This window comes from Hippocampus guttulatus, chromosome 2, assembly GCF_054856545.1.
Source record: "Hippocampus guttulatus isolate MCC_2025c chromosome 2, RoL_Hgut_1.0, whole genome shotgun sequence".
Classification (NCBI taxonomy): Eukaryota; Metazoa; Chordata; class Actinopteri; order Syngnathiformes; family Syngnathidae; genus Hippocampus; species Hippocampus guttulatus.
This window is the reverse complement of record NC_141262.1, coordinates 14573464-14588205: the sequence shown is the minus strand read 5'-3', so window position 1 is coordinate 14588205 and position 14742 is coordinate 14573464. Positions and strand designations below refer to the sequence as shown.

At 43.1% G+C, this 14742-nt stretch overlaps 1 protein-coding gene across 1 annotated transcript; it reads right to left on the bottom strand.

Moving 5' to 3' along the window:
- Nucleotides 1-217: 217 nt before the first annotated feature.
- Nucleotides 218-11778, bottom strand: xkrx (XK related X-linked). The gene is made up of 3 exons (XM_086138142.1): nt 11023-11778; nt 6146-6405; nt 218-4292 (listed from the first exon to the last, which is right to left on the bottom strand). The coding sequence occupies exons 1-3, from the start codon at nt 11349-11351 to the stop codon at nt 3442-3444; spliced, it is 1440 nt and encodes a 479-aa protein (XP_085994268.1). The 5' UTR covers nt 11352-11778; the 3' UTR covers nt 218-3441.
- Between the last annotated feature and the right edge of the window lie 2964 nt (nt 11779-14742).

Below are 14742 nucleotides of genomic sequence, written 5' to 3'. Positions count from 1 at the left end.
AAGTAACACCAATTTACAAACGCACAGAAATGGCATGTGGAATTGAGGAAGCTTGAAAGGTGCAGTATTCCCTGGAGGAGCTGAAGGACTGCATTCCGATCAGCCAGGAAGTCCGACAGCAGAGAAATGAGGAAGTGTGAGAAACCTTGATGGATGGAAGATGTTTAAAAATAGCTGCTGAAAACATCACATCAACAGGGTTCCATTCTGGAAGTAATTTGGTTTTAAATATACACGGTTTATTTTATTCAAGTTTCAAGTCAACAATAAAGTAGTCAAGGCACTGGATGCAAAAAAACAACAACAAACAAACATGAACATTTATCAGTAAAATGGTGATAAATGAATGAAGCTCGTTCAATGGCAGAAATATAACGTGAACTTTGTTCTCCATTGTGACAGACATTGTGTAGATATATAATTAGAAAACCATCACATTTCCTTTTTTTTTTTTTTTAATTATGTTTTCAACCTAAGTGACATTCAGTCTACACCACTCAACAGAATGTTCATGACATTTGGCTATCGGGAATGACATTTTACCATGGACACACCATTACCTTTACAAGTGTGTGTGTGTGTGCGCGCGTATCAAACATTTCATCTCGAAGCCAAATATCCCAAAATTTTCACAAGAACTTTAATTTTCCTGGGATCGTCCATCAATCATGATTGTGTTTGCTTGTCCAACTCAACCACATTTAGTTTCCCACAGATTTCCTTGTTGTCTCTTTTGCCCAAACCATAAACCAGTTTGAACAAGGCGAGGCCTCCGTCACAGCCGGTCCAAGCAGTTCGACGAGCAGATCAAGACGACTCATTCCTTTTCATTAGAGTTTGACCTCTTTCGGAGAAGACACGAGGTTGTGCAAAGTAACACAGACACTTTTTTTTTTTTTTTTTGGCTTGCGTCCCCCTCACACCTGCCTTGGTCGCGGTTCACTCTCAAGGCATTCTTTGTCCCACATAGACTACATTCTTAAGGGGGTGCAAAATCAACTTGGGGGGGGGGGGGGGGGAAGGCAACCAGAATAGCTCTCTGAGAAATACAATAATTGTGTTGATGTGTAGGTACACCTGCACAAACTAAATGCACGGTGAAAAGCTACAAAGACAAAAATGCTCCATTTTGATGTCAAGAGAGCTTTTAAAGTAACGGTATAGCGGCTTCAGTTTCCTGCATCACACAGAGCTGTTCCTAGTATTTTGGTGGCTATACAAAAAGGGTCAAAATATTCAAATTCCTACCGCAGCTGACTCGATTGAAAGGCAAACTTTACCTTGGAGTGGTGGCCAATCAATTATAGGGCACATAAAAGAGACAGAGGGCCATTCACATCTTCACCTGGCAATTGAACTCAAAACACACCAACATTTTAGATTTTAGAATTTGGATGATTGGAGCTGAGGGCTAAAGAAATCACCAAATTCACAGTTTCAAGAAATTCAAATAAGACCATTACTATTATTTCTAAAAGACAAATTAGCTGGGAATTGGCCTTCTGAAAAGTATTTTATGTGTTTAATTCATGGCAAAGATGAGTTGAACTTTCTGAATGAATCTACTTCAAAGTATCTTCTTTTCCACAATATGCAAATGGATTTAGATGTATGAGAAACACCCAAGTACTACGTAGTGATATCAGCCAATTAGAACCAATGCACCTAAACTTCATTTGCATCTATGACACATTTTATATCAAAACATTAGCCTCAGCGCAGTCACTGGGTGACGTCAACATTTTCGTTTGAAATATTAGAAACAGCTCTCAGTCTGCTACAACCACAATCATCATCACATTGTTACACTATCACTTACAACTGAGCATTGTTGTCCAATTTTGATTCGGTGATTCCCGACCACTGTGTCAAGGCACGTTAGTGTGTTGTCAGAAATGATCCAATTTCACCCGATTGGTCTGAAAATTATTATTCATTTATGTTATGAACTATAAACAATATGTCTATTATTGTTTTTGTTATTAATCATAAGAATATCCATTCATCCATTTTTTTAAATCCGCTTATCCTCACAAGGTTAGCGGGCATGCCTCCAGCTATAGTCGGGCAGTAGGCGCGGTACAAAAATAATAATAACACATTTTTAATCATCTATCTATGCCAGCAATATAATGTTCGATGGCCAAAAGGCCAGTGAACCTGCGGACGCACCGGTTTCATTTCACGCAAGAGAGAGCTTTGTGTCACACCAAATAGGCTCAGAGTTCACACTACTGAGACAATTGAGATATATGGCCAATGATGCCACAAGATGGCGTCAACGTAAGAAATTCCAGCCAGCCAGCAACTGGTCCAAGAAGTATTTTAAAGTGATCCATACTGTCAGAGGACAAGCTTTGTATGATGGGGAGGAGTTTAGCGTGGGCTGTCCTCACCGCATGTGCATGTAGAAAACGCTCGACCCACACGCACAGTTTTTTTCCAAATCAAATCATCAGTTAGTCATTTATATTAACGAGTATTGTCTAAAATTGAAAGTTGGCTCTGAATAGAAAACGTAAATATTGCTTAAATGTTGACTAAAACCGTGGCACATCAATTTACAGGTTTTTCGAGAAACGAGGCGTCATTGGGACAATTTTTGTTTTGACCAGCGAGCGCAAACTTGTTATTTGGCAGGTGACTCAGCTCTCAAGACAATAAGCAGCAAATCGTACATAATTCTTCAAAAACAGATTGTTTCATGCCTCGCCCAGTTGAAGTTCACTTGGAGAATTACACATCATGTGTTTAAAACAAAAACATTGCTTAACCTTTAGTACGGTAGCTACATGCTAATGCTAACAGATAATGGCAAACACATAAGACCAAAAATTCATATTTGTACACAAACGGTACACATTTAGATATTCAATATAACACTACCCAGTCATATATTCTTTATCATCCGCAGGCACATGAGACATCTCCATTGCACAGACATCCATGTACGGTACATCAGTCTGTCTTTTATACTGCCCCCAGGTGGCCACGCCAGGCAACTGCACAATGACCATTCAAATGATACCAAGGGTGGCAAAGGCTGTTTCATTCTATCTTATGTCTTTCAAGTTTAAAAAACATATGACTCAATTTTGGTTTGTTTGTTTTTTTGGGAGGCTATAACTAATGGCATTTCCATTCATTCCAGTAGGAAAATTTTGAGTTACGAGTGTGGTCACGGAATAAATTAAACCTCAGGGCACCACTGTATGGAAGATGATTGAATTGTTCCACCTGTCACTATACGTCACTGGCATAGATAGATCAACAAAGACAACATTTGTCGTAAAAAACAATTTTCAGAGAATTTAAGTGAATTGGGCTCTTTTGTTGCGGCAAAGCTGATAAAGTGGTCACAACACGGTTCACCGATTTAGCCGGAACATTGGTTGGAAATCACTGCTGCCAGTTGATGCGGGTGTTCCTACTATTGCGATCTCAGGCATATTGCGTGATGTCGTCCAGTATGGCTGTCTCCTGCTGATCCGTGTCACTGTTCAGGTTCTGCGGGTCAAGTGGCTCTTGGGGCTCATCGGGCATCAGCACCATGGTGGCGGCAGTGGAGTAGGACGGGGCCATTTTCCTCGTATGCTTCTGGTCCTGGCCTGTTCCTCTGCAGCAGCAGATGCGACGCAGGCAGTCGTGGACATTTTGCCGGAAGAGGCTGCGGCACGGGTGGAAGAACTCATAGAAGAGCAGCATGAAGAGCACGGCCAGGCTGTAGCAGATGAGCAGCTGGATGGCGAGCAGCGGCGCGCACACATACTCGTAGAAGTCCGATTTGAAGAAGTACCACAATGTGATGAGGAGTAGGTTCTCCACAAAGCGGGCGCTGTAGTAAATGGCCAGTCGGTCCCAGCGCTGCTTGCGGTCGATGAGCTCGCCGTGGCTGAGGTCCAGCTGCACGGCCGACCAACAGAAGACGTTGATGCATGCGTAGAGCAGCGTGAACAAGCACAAGACTACCACCGTGCCCAGCTTGGAGAAGTTCTTCTCCACGTCCTTGGCCAGCGAGCCCTTCTTGGCCCAGAACTCAGCCCAGGGCAGGAAGAAGAAGAAGATCAGGTTGGCCATGCCCACTAGGATCACCCAATGGGTGAGCGCCGTGCTCATGAGAACCAGGGCGGTGATGCGCGTGGTGATCTCCAGGCCCCGCCACAGGATCATGCACAGGTAGGCGGACGGGCGGAAGCGCACCTTGTAGTCGTCGTAGCGGATCTGGATGGCCAGGACGCTGCACACCAGGGCCCCGTATATGATGGAGATCTTGGTGATGATCATCAGAGTCACTGCAAAAAGTACACAACATGATCAATTGTGTTAAGCACAGTATTACATTGAATATGTGGATGAGTGCATTGGAAAATAGTCAGAGAGGATCCAAAGAGGACGACGGAGCTGCAGGAATTTCTGGCAAGTACTGGCTGTTGAGTGAAAACAGTCACCAATTTCCTCATACAGGCTGGGTCCTGCAAAGGCTGCATTTTCGGCTGCATGACGCCACTTCCGGTGCAACTCGACCGCATTTGGTGCCCAAATTCACATTCAGCCTGTCCAAATTCGCCACGGTTTATGTGGTCTAGGAAGGCGAAGGGAAATGATTTGGAGTTTTGAATGGACCTAACCATGATGTTTTGAAGAACGCGGCACAAATTCTGCACAATTGAGATTTGAACCCTGCGCGACATGTCCACAAGCCACCATGCAGCCTAGTCCGATAATCTGAATATTTTCATTTTAGCTCAACAGTAATGCTACCACACTTTGTCAAAAAAGATGCCTCCGTTCTGACGTGCATCAGTTAGTAGTCGGGTGTGTCACCCAATTAAAAAGAAAATAAAATAAGCGCCGCACCTAGACGCCAATGACGTGTGGTGAGGTTCAAGACTGGTGAGGCATGGACTGCTCTGAAGCGGGATTTAAATATATAACGCCAAAATAGAAGAGCTGCCTTTACTTAATTTTTGTGTGATACCACATGTACAGGTATATTAGCGATATAAAGAGAAAGAGCATCAATTAATGTGTGCAGAGCTGCTTGAGGCGCAGCGCCTCTCTTTCCCTTCTGGTCCATGTATTTGAACAGGAAATGTGCTAATTTAGCTGTTTTCATAAGAACTCATATGACTGGGTTAAAAAAAGAAAACTCAATGTAAAGCACAGACCAGAAAAGTAGAATGGAAAACAATTTAATCTAATCATTAATGGGGGGTTTTCCACTCTTTCACATGCAGGAGAGGAGAGGCTCTGCCTCCCCTGATTGCACGTCCCTGTTTGACGCCTTTTTTTTTCCACGTGGCGTAATAAATCAAGCACCAGGAAGTTGTGATAATGTCGTCATAGACAACAATAGCACAACACACATTGTCTGCAAACCAGACTTGTAAATGATATTTAGGGCGGAGTTTGAGCATTTTGTAGCAGAAGAATTCTATTTTGATCTAAAATGAATTTTAAAAACTACATTATATGGGGGTGGCCCGGTGCACCAGTGGTTGGTGCGTCAACCTCACAGTGCAGAGGTCGTGGGTTCAATTCCACCTCCGGCCTCCCTGTGTGGAGTTTGCACGTTCTCCTGCGGTGGGTTCGGTCCCTATCCCCCATGCGGGGTTTCCCATCTAATGCTCATCCATCCATCCATTTTCCGATCCACTTATCCTCACAAGGGTCGTGTGGGGTGCTTTAGGCTATCCCAGCCGTCTTCGGGCAGGAGGCGGGGGACACCCTGAACTGGTTGCCAGCCAATTGCAGGGCACACAGAGACGGACAACAATCCACGCTCACACTCACACTCACACTGAGAGACAATTTAGAGTGTTCTATCAGCCTGCCATGCATGTTTTTGGAATGTGGGAGGAAACCGGAGTCCCCAGAGAAAACCCACGCAGGCACGGAGAGAACATGCAAACTCCACACAGGAAGGCCGGAGTCCGGATTTGAATCCTGGAAAGGATGTGCTAACCAGTTTCCACCATGCCGTCCTAATATGCATTTCAAAATGGGTATTTGCGAGGTTTCTGGCCGTTAGCACCATCTGGTGGGTCACTGTCAAATTTGTTGAGGTTTCGCCTGAAATTGCAGCCAAAAGCCCAGTCTTGCTAACTTGTGGTCAGTGATAAGCATATAGCCCCTATAGTCTTACATCGGATGGGGAGGATGTACTTCTCCTGGATGGTGGCGTACAGCTGGAGCGTGAGCTGCGGCGTGGAGCCCAGGAAAGCCTGGATAACGGTGGTGCGTTTGAAGGCGTTCCTGTGTGTGGCCAGGATGCGCTCCGAGCGGCTGACTTCGCACTCGGTGCGTGTGCCCTCGCCTCTCTTCAAGTAAATCTTCCTGGTGATTGTCACGTAAGGCTCTTCCTTCCTGCCAGCTTGGAAGTACACCATCAGGGCATCGAAACACCTATAAGACAAGCGAGTCAAAGCCTGAAGTACTCCTTTACGGCAGCAGAGAGCAGTGTAAGCTTACTTTCAATTTTGAGGAGTTAAGAGGAAATGAGACTCTGGCGCCAAGTCTACTGGCACACCAGATGGAACAGCACAACGGCCTTTCAATCGGTGCAGTGTGACCATACCTGTTTAATTATTTGAAACGCTTCTTTAATTATGTATTTACAGCATATTTTCATAAAGTATAAGATTATGGAGTGCTATTTTTCCTCAATGAAATAAGCATTACAAAAATGTTTGTTGTTTTTTGGGGAGGGAGGCTAGAACGGATTCATGGGGTTTCCATTCTTTTCAGTGGTATAAAATGATTTGAGATATGCATTTTGAGTTAGGAGCATGAAATAAACTCGCATCTGTTTTCTTGGACTTGGAGTCCGTCAATAATGATATCATCATTGTCAAGGCACCACAGGATGTAACACATCTGACAAAGAGGACTCACAATGTTTTTTACATGGTTCGCACTGGTGATTTGTGCTCCTCTAGACTTCATGTTGATTCAGGTTTTATTGTTGAAATCGAAATCTTGTCCATAAATGATACGGTATTGAGAATTTCCGCTGGGGGGGGGGGGGGGTATAATCAGTATAATATATAGATTTAATTATTATTTTATTAAATGAATTGACATTATGGCTAGAAGATCCTAACTAAAAGTGTTTTCCCCGTGCTAACTAAACTAAATCTTTTCTGAAGATTGAGCAAATACAAAAAGACACCCGAGGCTCCACCAGAGGGCAGTCTGAGGAAAGAAAACAATCTTCCCTAAGGCCTGAAAGGCTCAACAGAAACTGTCGAGGGCGCGGTCCTGTCAAGTTTCTTTCAAGGTAAATGCTCTCTGTGTTAAGTTGCAGGACAAACAGCGCACTGTTCACATGCTGGGAGGTGAATTTTCAGCATCTGAGAGGTTTGTGGGTGGGAAGGTATTCATCGAAACGACCAAAAGCACACAATTCTGAAGGGAGCATTCTCAGTGCATCACGCCATCTCACATCACTGTGCTGGAATGTTCTGTAATGCTGCTGACTGGCTGCTAATTTTGCTGTGCAAACGTGACGCGCTGGTCCTTGACCCAAATGTTGGCAGCTGGCAGTAAGCAAACTCTTATCACCACCCTCCCCTCACAAACTGATACGAGCATTTGTGTGCTCCAGCCAAGGGTGCACTCAGGCTCTTGCAAGCCAGCTGGGCAATATTGATAGATATAACGGGGAAACGAATCAATACGGTGACTTGCTTTTTTGGATGCATCTGCTGGGGTTGAAGCCAGAACACAGAGCAACTTTGTGTCACCATTCTTTCTCAGGAAATTCTTTCGACAGCTCTTCAGCAAGATCATCCTGTTTGGGACCGCCCACAATTAAGGCGATGGGCCGCTGCCAAGACCATGTATACATTTCAGGTGCGCAGGGTAGGAGTAGAGCCAGCAACCACAAGAAGCCGTGCGTGCTGAGACGAGTTGAGTGTGACTCAGTAATTATGGACTTGAGTATGGACTTGCAGAGTATGGACTTGAGGAGACAAGTTGAGGCAAGATGGACAACTTTCATCACTGTTGAAATAAAAAAATCATTCAAAATAGTGTCTGGCAGCCCATTTGAGTTGTCTTGATGCATGGTGGCCAATGCAGTGTGACGTACTCAACGAACACAATGACGAAAGTTTGACATATCAGAATTTTTGTTCGTCTTGCCACATAGTGTGACATGTCCGACATCATTTTAGGATTTGGTTCTTCTGCACTTACAAAGAGGAAGTGCGAGCCCTCTACTTATGAAGAGACTGGACGTGGCGAACCCAATCACAAAGTGATTTGTAGTTAAAAAGTGAATTGAACAAAAGGGCAAATATTGAAGGAAAATGATATTGGAATTAGACTGACTTTGTTCATGCCTGTGGACAAATAGCGACACTATCCCAGCATAATGTCACTTCACACAGAGAATGATATGCCACATTCTGTTATGCTTTGCTGTACTTAATAAACAAGGTTAGTTCTATTTTTAGAGGCCGAACGTTGCAGTTGTTTGAGGCACAAAGTCGAAAAGAAGGTTGACCGAAAGTCGTGCAGATTTTAGAACGACGAGGTGAACACAGCTGCTAGAAAAAAAAGTACGGGTGGTGATATGCATGGTGAGCAGAAATGGAAGCGAGAGTGGGCTCTTGCAAATAAGCAAAAATGTAATGCACTGAACACATATCTTTGGACAAATAGCAGGATTAACAAGCTGTGACCCAGTGACCATGAGAATGCAAGATATGCTACGTGATGATCATTGAACTGAGGAAGAAAGAAAAAAGAGGTGCGCTTAATTTGTTTTCATTGTTAGCTCGCACACGTAGTTTCATTTGCAATTTCTCATTGAGAGTTGAACTGCGGACTACAGAGGATGTTTGACTGCGTCGCCATGAGCTCAGCCATTAAATCATCGAGTACAGCACAGGAAGCCAACAGGCAGCATAGGCAATGTGTTTACATTGGCTTGAGATAAAGCAGAGGAAGCGGAATGCAGGACAAATGCTACTGTTGCTTAAGTATGTGTGTGCATGCTCTTTCTGGCCTTTGTTTCATCGCACATTCTTCTAGGGGGATATTCAAAGGTGGTCACATGCTCATTTTCCATTTCAGTCATTGACGTGAGAAGAGTACTCCTTCAGTGTGAGCGTAAAACAGATACAAGATAGCAGATGCTTCTGGTTTTGTGCTCTGCAAGTGAAGTTTATGGGCGTTTTAAAGTCGGCCTTCGGGTGGTTGCTTACATCCATCCATCCATCCATTTTCCGAACCGCTTGATCCTCACTAGGGTCGCGGGGGGTGCTGGAGCCTATCCCAGCCGTCTTCGGGCAGTAGGCGGGGGACACCCTGAATCAGTTGCCAGCCAATCGCAGCGCACACAGAGACGAAACACCATTCAGGCCCACATCAACACTTTGTGAGTCCTATGTGAAAAATGTTCGTATCACAAGTTTGGACTTGCAAGTCAAGGCAAAGCAAAAACAAAAGAAAAAAAACAACAAAAAAGACAGGCCAAATGAAGGCTCGTATCTCGAAAGACCCGTAAGTCAATTGACTCGTACTCAACGCATGAGGGAATCTGTCCCTTCTGGTCCACACTGTGTCAAACAGCCTCATTACTTGATTCAAACATTGCAGATGACGCAATGTGAAACAACGGTGTAAACAGGGCTAAAGTCAACCCTGATTTCGATCTTGATTGATCTATTGATTGCGATCTTGGAGACAAGAAAAAACCCAGAATTTTGCTCCCAGCACATCTCTGGTCACATTCATGGTGAAAAAGTTTGGGAATTATTTAGCTCAGTCTCTCTTTTTTTTTTTTAACAGGACAAAATGCCAAGGTGTGTATGTATAAAATATCAATACAAACCAAAAGTTGTTTATGGAGACTTCTACCTTCTTTCTTTCTTTTCTGATTGATATAAAATGATCTATTTATATAAAAATACATAACATGGGGTAGGACTAGATAGGTTTTTTACTTCTTCCTACTCCTTTGAACATAATAATTGTGTTGTATGATGACTGATTTCTCTTTCCTTTATACTATTTTACGTACCTTACTTTCTGTCAATGTATTACTGTATATGTTTTTATGTTCAATAAACAAACAAACAAAATAAAACAGGCATTCAAACCCACTTTTGGACTTTTCATGTCCACCATAGGTCAGTGCTTCTGATAGTGTTTAGTCCTGGCCGCCTACCACTGAATGGTGGATTTGAATCATTACAGTGGTGTCTTGAGATAAATGTATCAGTATAATTAGTTCTATGAGAATTCAACAGTTTTTGCCCTTTTTTTAAACTCCTTCTGGTGTGCAAGCCTTGACCACAGAGTATACATAAAGCAGGCATGTCCAGCTCCGGTCCTTGAGGGCCACTGTCCTGCCTTTTTTCCAGCTCTCCCGGCTGCACCACACCTGATTCAGATGATCAGCTCATCAGCCAGCTCTGAAGCAGCATTAGAACGTTTCTGATTATTTGAATCAGCTGTGTTGCTCTTGGGAGAGCTGGAAAACAGGCAGGACAGCGGCCCTGGTGGACCGACTTTGGACAACCCTGACATAAAGTATACATACAGATTAATATAAATGGAGACAATCACTGCAGTATTCTTAATTGTTCTTCAGAGGTTTAGAGAATATATGCCTGTATTGTTATATTGTCTGTCTGCAGGCGTTTCTCCACCGTTTGTGCCAACATATCAGGTTGCTTTTAAGGCAACACTGATGCCATTTATTAGCCAACCAATGCATTGTTTTTTAACATTAAGCTAAAACAGTTTTGTTTAATTTATGTATTTATTGTCATGTTATTAGATGAATAAAAGATAATCTGAGATAATCAGAAATGGTCTAGAATCATGTGTGACCTAGTTGCAAGCTGTAAAGACTTTTACCCAAGTATAGGTTATATTTCAGTTTTTTTGTTGTTGTTGTTTTTTAACACAACTGTCTGTACTTCTTCTAAAGTCTAGAATGTGAGTACTTTTGCCTCCTCTGCCTATGTTTTTCCTCTCCGTTTGATTGGGGCGGGGGTGAAAACCTACCTGATGATAGGCCCGAGGAGCAGCAGGTGCAGCAGGAGGACCAGCGGCCGGTCTCGGCCCACATCCCTGTGGATGAAGATGAGGGTCATCTGGATGAGCACGGCCGGCAGGAGCATGAAGGTGATGGTGAAGCCCAGCCAGTGCTCGTCGTCCGTGCGGTGGTAGCTGCTGCACAGCACGGCGGCGTTAAGCAGCTCGGCGCAGTACAGCACCGTGGCGAGCACCACGCCCAGCGGAGGGCGCACTCGACTCGGATTCACTACGACCACAACCTCGCTGTCCGACGCCGGGGGGTCGGCGTAAGAAATCTCCCTTTCTTGCTCCTCCATGGCGACAGCAACTAAATCCAACTTTTTTCAGGCTTTAACCACCCAGGGGACAAGCTTATTTGAATGAAAAAAAAAACGTATTTCCACGTATAAGTCGGCCCCAGCTCTCCAACCTGCCACCATTGTTCTTTCCTGCGTTCAAAACAATAAAAGCATCAAGTTTTGATACAATGTTATCCAAAGGAAAGGCCTGGTAAGCAGCAGTGGGTTCGTTCCGCAGCCGGCGTCGGTCCCGTTCGCTCGCTCGGTCCGTCTGCGTGGAAGTTCCGCCTCGTCACGTCGTCAACTTAATCATCGTTAAAACCTCCAAAGGTCTTCTTTCCTACCTCGTGCATCATTTGGACCATGTGACAGTGACTTTGTGGCGGCGGCACTTGGCATGATTGGGGCTGCATGTGTTTTCAGCTGTTTCATGGTACGCACCTCCGTGGCTGGTGGTTGTGGATAAAAGAGCATGCAAGCTGGCTCACAAAATAAACACAATACCGGATGTGGAAACGACTGCCACGTAAAATAAGAGTATTTGACCAAGATTGGATATCCGGTTTAGGCCCTTTCAAGCCAAGACAATGTTTTTGTTCTTTCAAATGATAAACGTTTGGGGTTTGATAGACATGGGTTTTTTTTTGCTGTTCATGAAAATAAGCATTAACATCCCTCCACCCCAAAAAGGATGACATTCTCGTAGTTACGTAAATGACTGAAGTATTGATTAAATAAGTTGGTTAAAAATGTCAACCAAAACAATTTTTAAAGAATTTCGAATCCTCTAGATTCTTTTGCCCAGATAACAGCTTTGCACACCTTGCTATTTTCTCAGTTTGCTTTATGATGTGGATGATGCTTTATGAACTGGAATGACTTTCAGTTCACTGCTGTTCATTATCAAGAGTTAATATATTGAACATCTTGATCTCCGAATGTGTTTTTAGATCATCTGAATTTGAAGGTGTTTCCAAACATTTTGCTGGTACTGTACCTATTATTTAAAAGAAAAAACAAACTATTTTATTAATGCAGGGATGTCACAATAGCTATCGGTTAATTTTTCATCTAATTAGCAAGTAGGCATTAAAGTTTAAAATTCAGGAAGGGTATCAGGAGTATGAAAAAAAACATCATCGTTATGAATGATATGTATTTTGTGTTAAAAAAAATATATATTTTCAGAAGACGTTTTGTGTTATGAACACAGCAAAGTTATGCTCCACTTCCTAGTGTGGTGAGAAATATTTTTTGGAAGAATGCTACTTTAGATCCAAAAATAAATAGTGTATTTTTTATAGTTCTTCACACCAAATTACTGATGAATAGTCAATATTTACAGTAACCAACAGTGTGTCACTCGACACTTTTCTTTTACATCTTTTTGGACGTAGGCGGAAAAAAGGTAAATACAGTAGTTACATGGGTGTCCAATAACAAAGCCCTCGGGCACATTCCTGGAGAGCAGCCTTTCCCAAGTGGGTTATTTTTATTGAGTTGCCTATTGTGGAATAATGTTATTCAGACAGGAACACATTTTCTTGGCAAATTATTCCTGTTTGGTGTGGTGAGGTCATGCCCTGGGTTTTTCAGCATTAGTGTGCAGTATCTAAAGTGAAGGAAATTCTTATTTGTTCCCCTGCTAAAGGCATAAATGCACTCATTTACAAATAAATTGTGTTTGTTTATTGATGTATAATTCTGGTTGTTTATTGTTGTAATAGGGGAAAATATCACTAAAATATCTATAACAAACCACACAATATAAGAGTTACAGACTTAATTTCTTTGTTAGATTGCAAATGCACATAAATCCTTATATCTGACACTTTATGTATTATATTTAAGTATGTTGTGGCAATAGATAATAGCAGCTAATCTGGTTTGGGTCCCAGGGAGGAAGCAAATTTTGTTATAATTTGGGGTCTCGAGCTGAAAATGTTGAGGGAAACTTCTAGGATTGAAATGGACCACACACTACCAGTGGCCCGGTGGTTGAGGCTGGCAACCGGTTCAGGGTGTCCCCCGCCTACTGCCCGAAGACGGCTGGGATAGGCTCCAGAACGCCCCGCGATCCTAGTGAGGATAAAGCAGATCAGAAAATGGATGGATGGATGGACAACATAACAATTTCCATCCATCCATCCATCCATCCATCTTCGGGCAGTAGGCGGGGACACCCTGAATCAGTTGCCAGCCAATCGCAGGGCACACAGAGACAAACAACCATCTGCGCTCACACTCACACTGAGGGACAATTCTAGAGTGTTCCATTAACCTGCCACGCATGTTTTTGGAATGTGGGAGGAAACTGGAGTACCCGGAGAAAACCCACGCAGGCCCGGGGAGAACATGCAAACTCCACACAGGGAGGCCGGAGCTGGAATTGAACCCGGTACCTCTGCACTGTGAAGCCGACGTGCTAACCACTCGACTACCGGGCCGCCCAACATAGCAATTTATTTAGTCAAATCAAAAACTCTTCTCCATTGCTATTTAATCTGTTGCCTGAACAGAAAAATTTGCTTTTTGGCACCACCCTCTATAGAGAAGAACTAGCAGCTGGTTTCTGTCAGTTCCACCCAAATAGTGCCTTGAAACGTAGTCATCATGCTGTTTTTTATCTCAATACTTGTCTAAATATTATCATCTTAATGATGCTTCCCCCCACCTCCCAGCATAAGCAAGTGGAAACTCCCTTCATTCAGCACATGGTTACATGCTAACGTCATCTCTTTTGGATTATTCTCCTGCATTCAACTAAAAATGGATGAGTGTTTTGCAGTATATCATGTTCTTGTCAAGTAAAATCACAGAGGAGCACACTACAGCTTGGCAGTGGGATACATTTAGCATTGAGAGTTCAGCTGCTTTGCACTTCCATTTTTAGAGTTCACCCACTGGTTGTCCTCGGACTTGTTGCGCTGGGAACTGTACAGTAGAGAGAGAAACAATAACAAAGAGTGACTCACTCTGCAATTCATTGACTTTTTACACGGACGTGTCCTCATTTGTCACGGTGGTTGTCCAGGTCACACTGGCTCTCTGGAACATATGTTAAAATTGAGGTTAAGGGAACCAGTCTGACAGTGTGGCTTAAGCATGGAAAGCAAATGAGCTGCTGCTGTTTGCTGAGGATTTTATCATAGCCAAATGCACATTGTCAAAAACTGTAAAGTACAGGCAATTTTTTTTAAAACAAACTCAAATTTTAGGGGGAAGTATGCCTCAAAGATTTCCAGGTCACAAACTGAATAATGTCTAGTTCCACATTTTCCATGAAGAGACTACAAAATCAATTCAGACATCCTCCTTCAGCACTCCTCAACCGATTCACACTAGTCTCATTATAATATACTTTATCATAAATACATTTTCCAAGTCTCACATTCTAAATTTCAAGGGC

Excerpts from the sequence above, each read along its gene's own strand:
- xkrx (XM_086138142.1), bottom strand. The coding sequence starts at position 11,351 with ATGGAGGAGCAAGAAAGGGAGATTTCTTACGCCGACCCCCCGGCGTCG. Across the intron at positions 6,406-11,022 it reads CTCCTCGGGCCTATCATCAG|GTGTTTCGATGCCCTGATGG; the intron begins GTAGGTTTTCAC and ends CTTGTCTTATAG. Across the intron at positions 4,293-6,145 it reads GTACATCCTCCCCATCCGAT|TGACTCTGATGATCATCACC; the intron begins GTAAGACTATAG and ends TACTTTTTGCAG.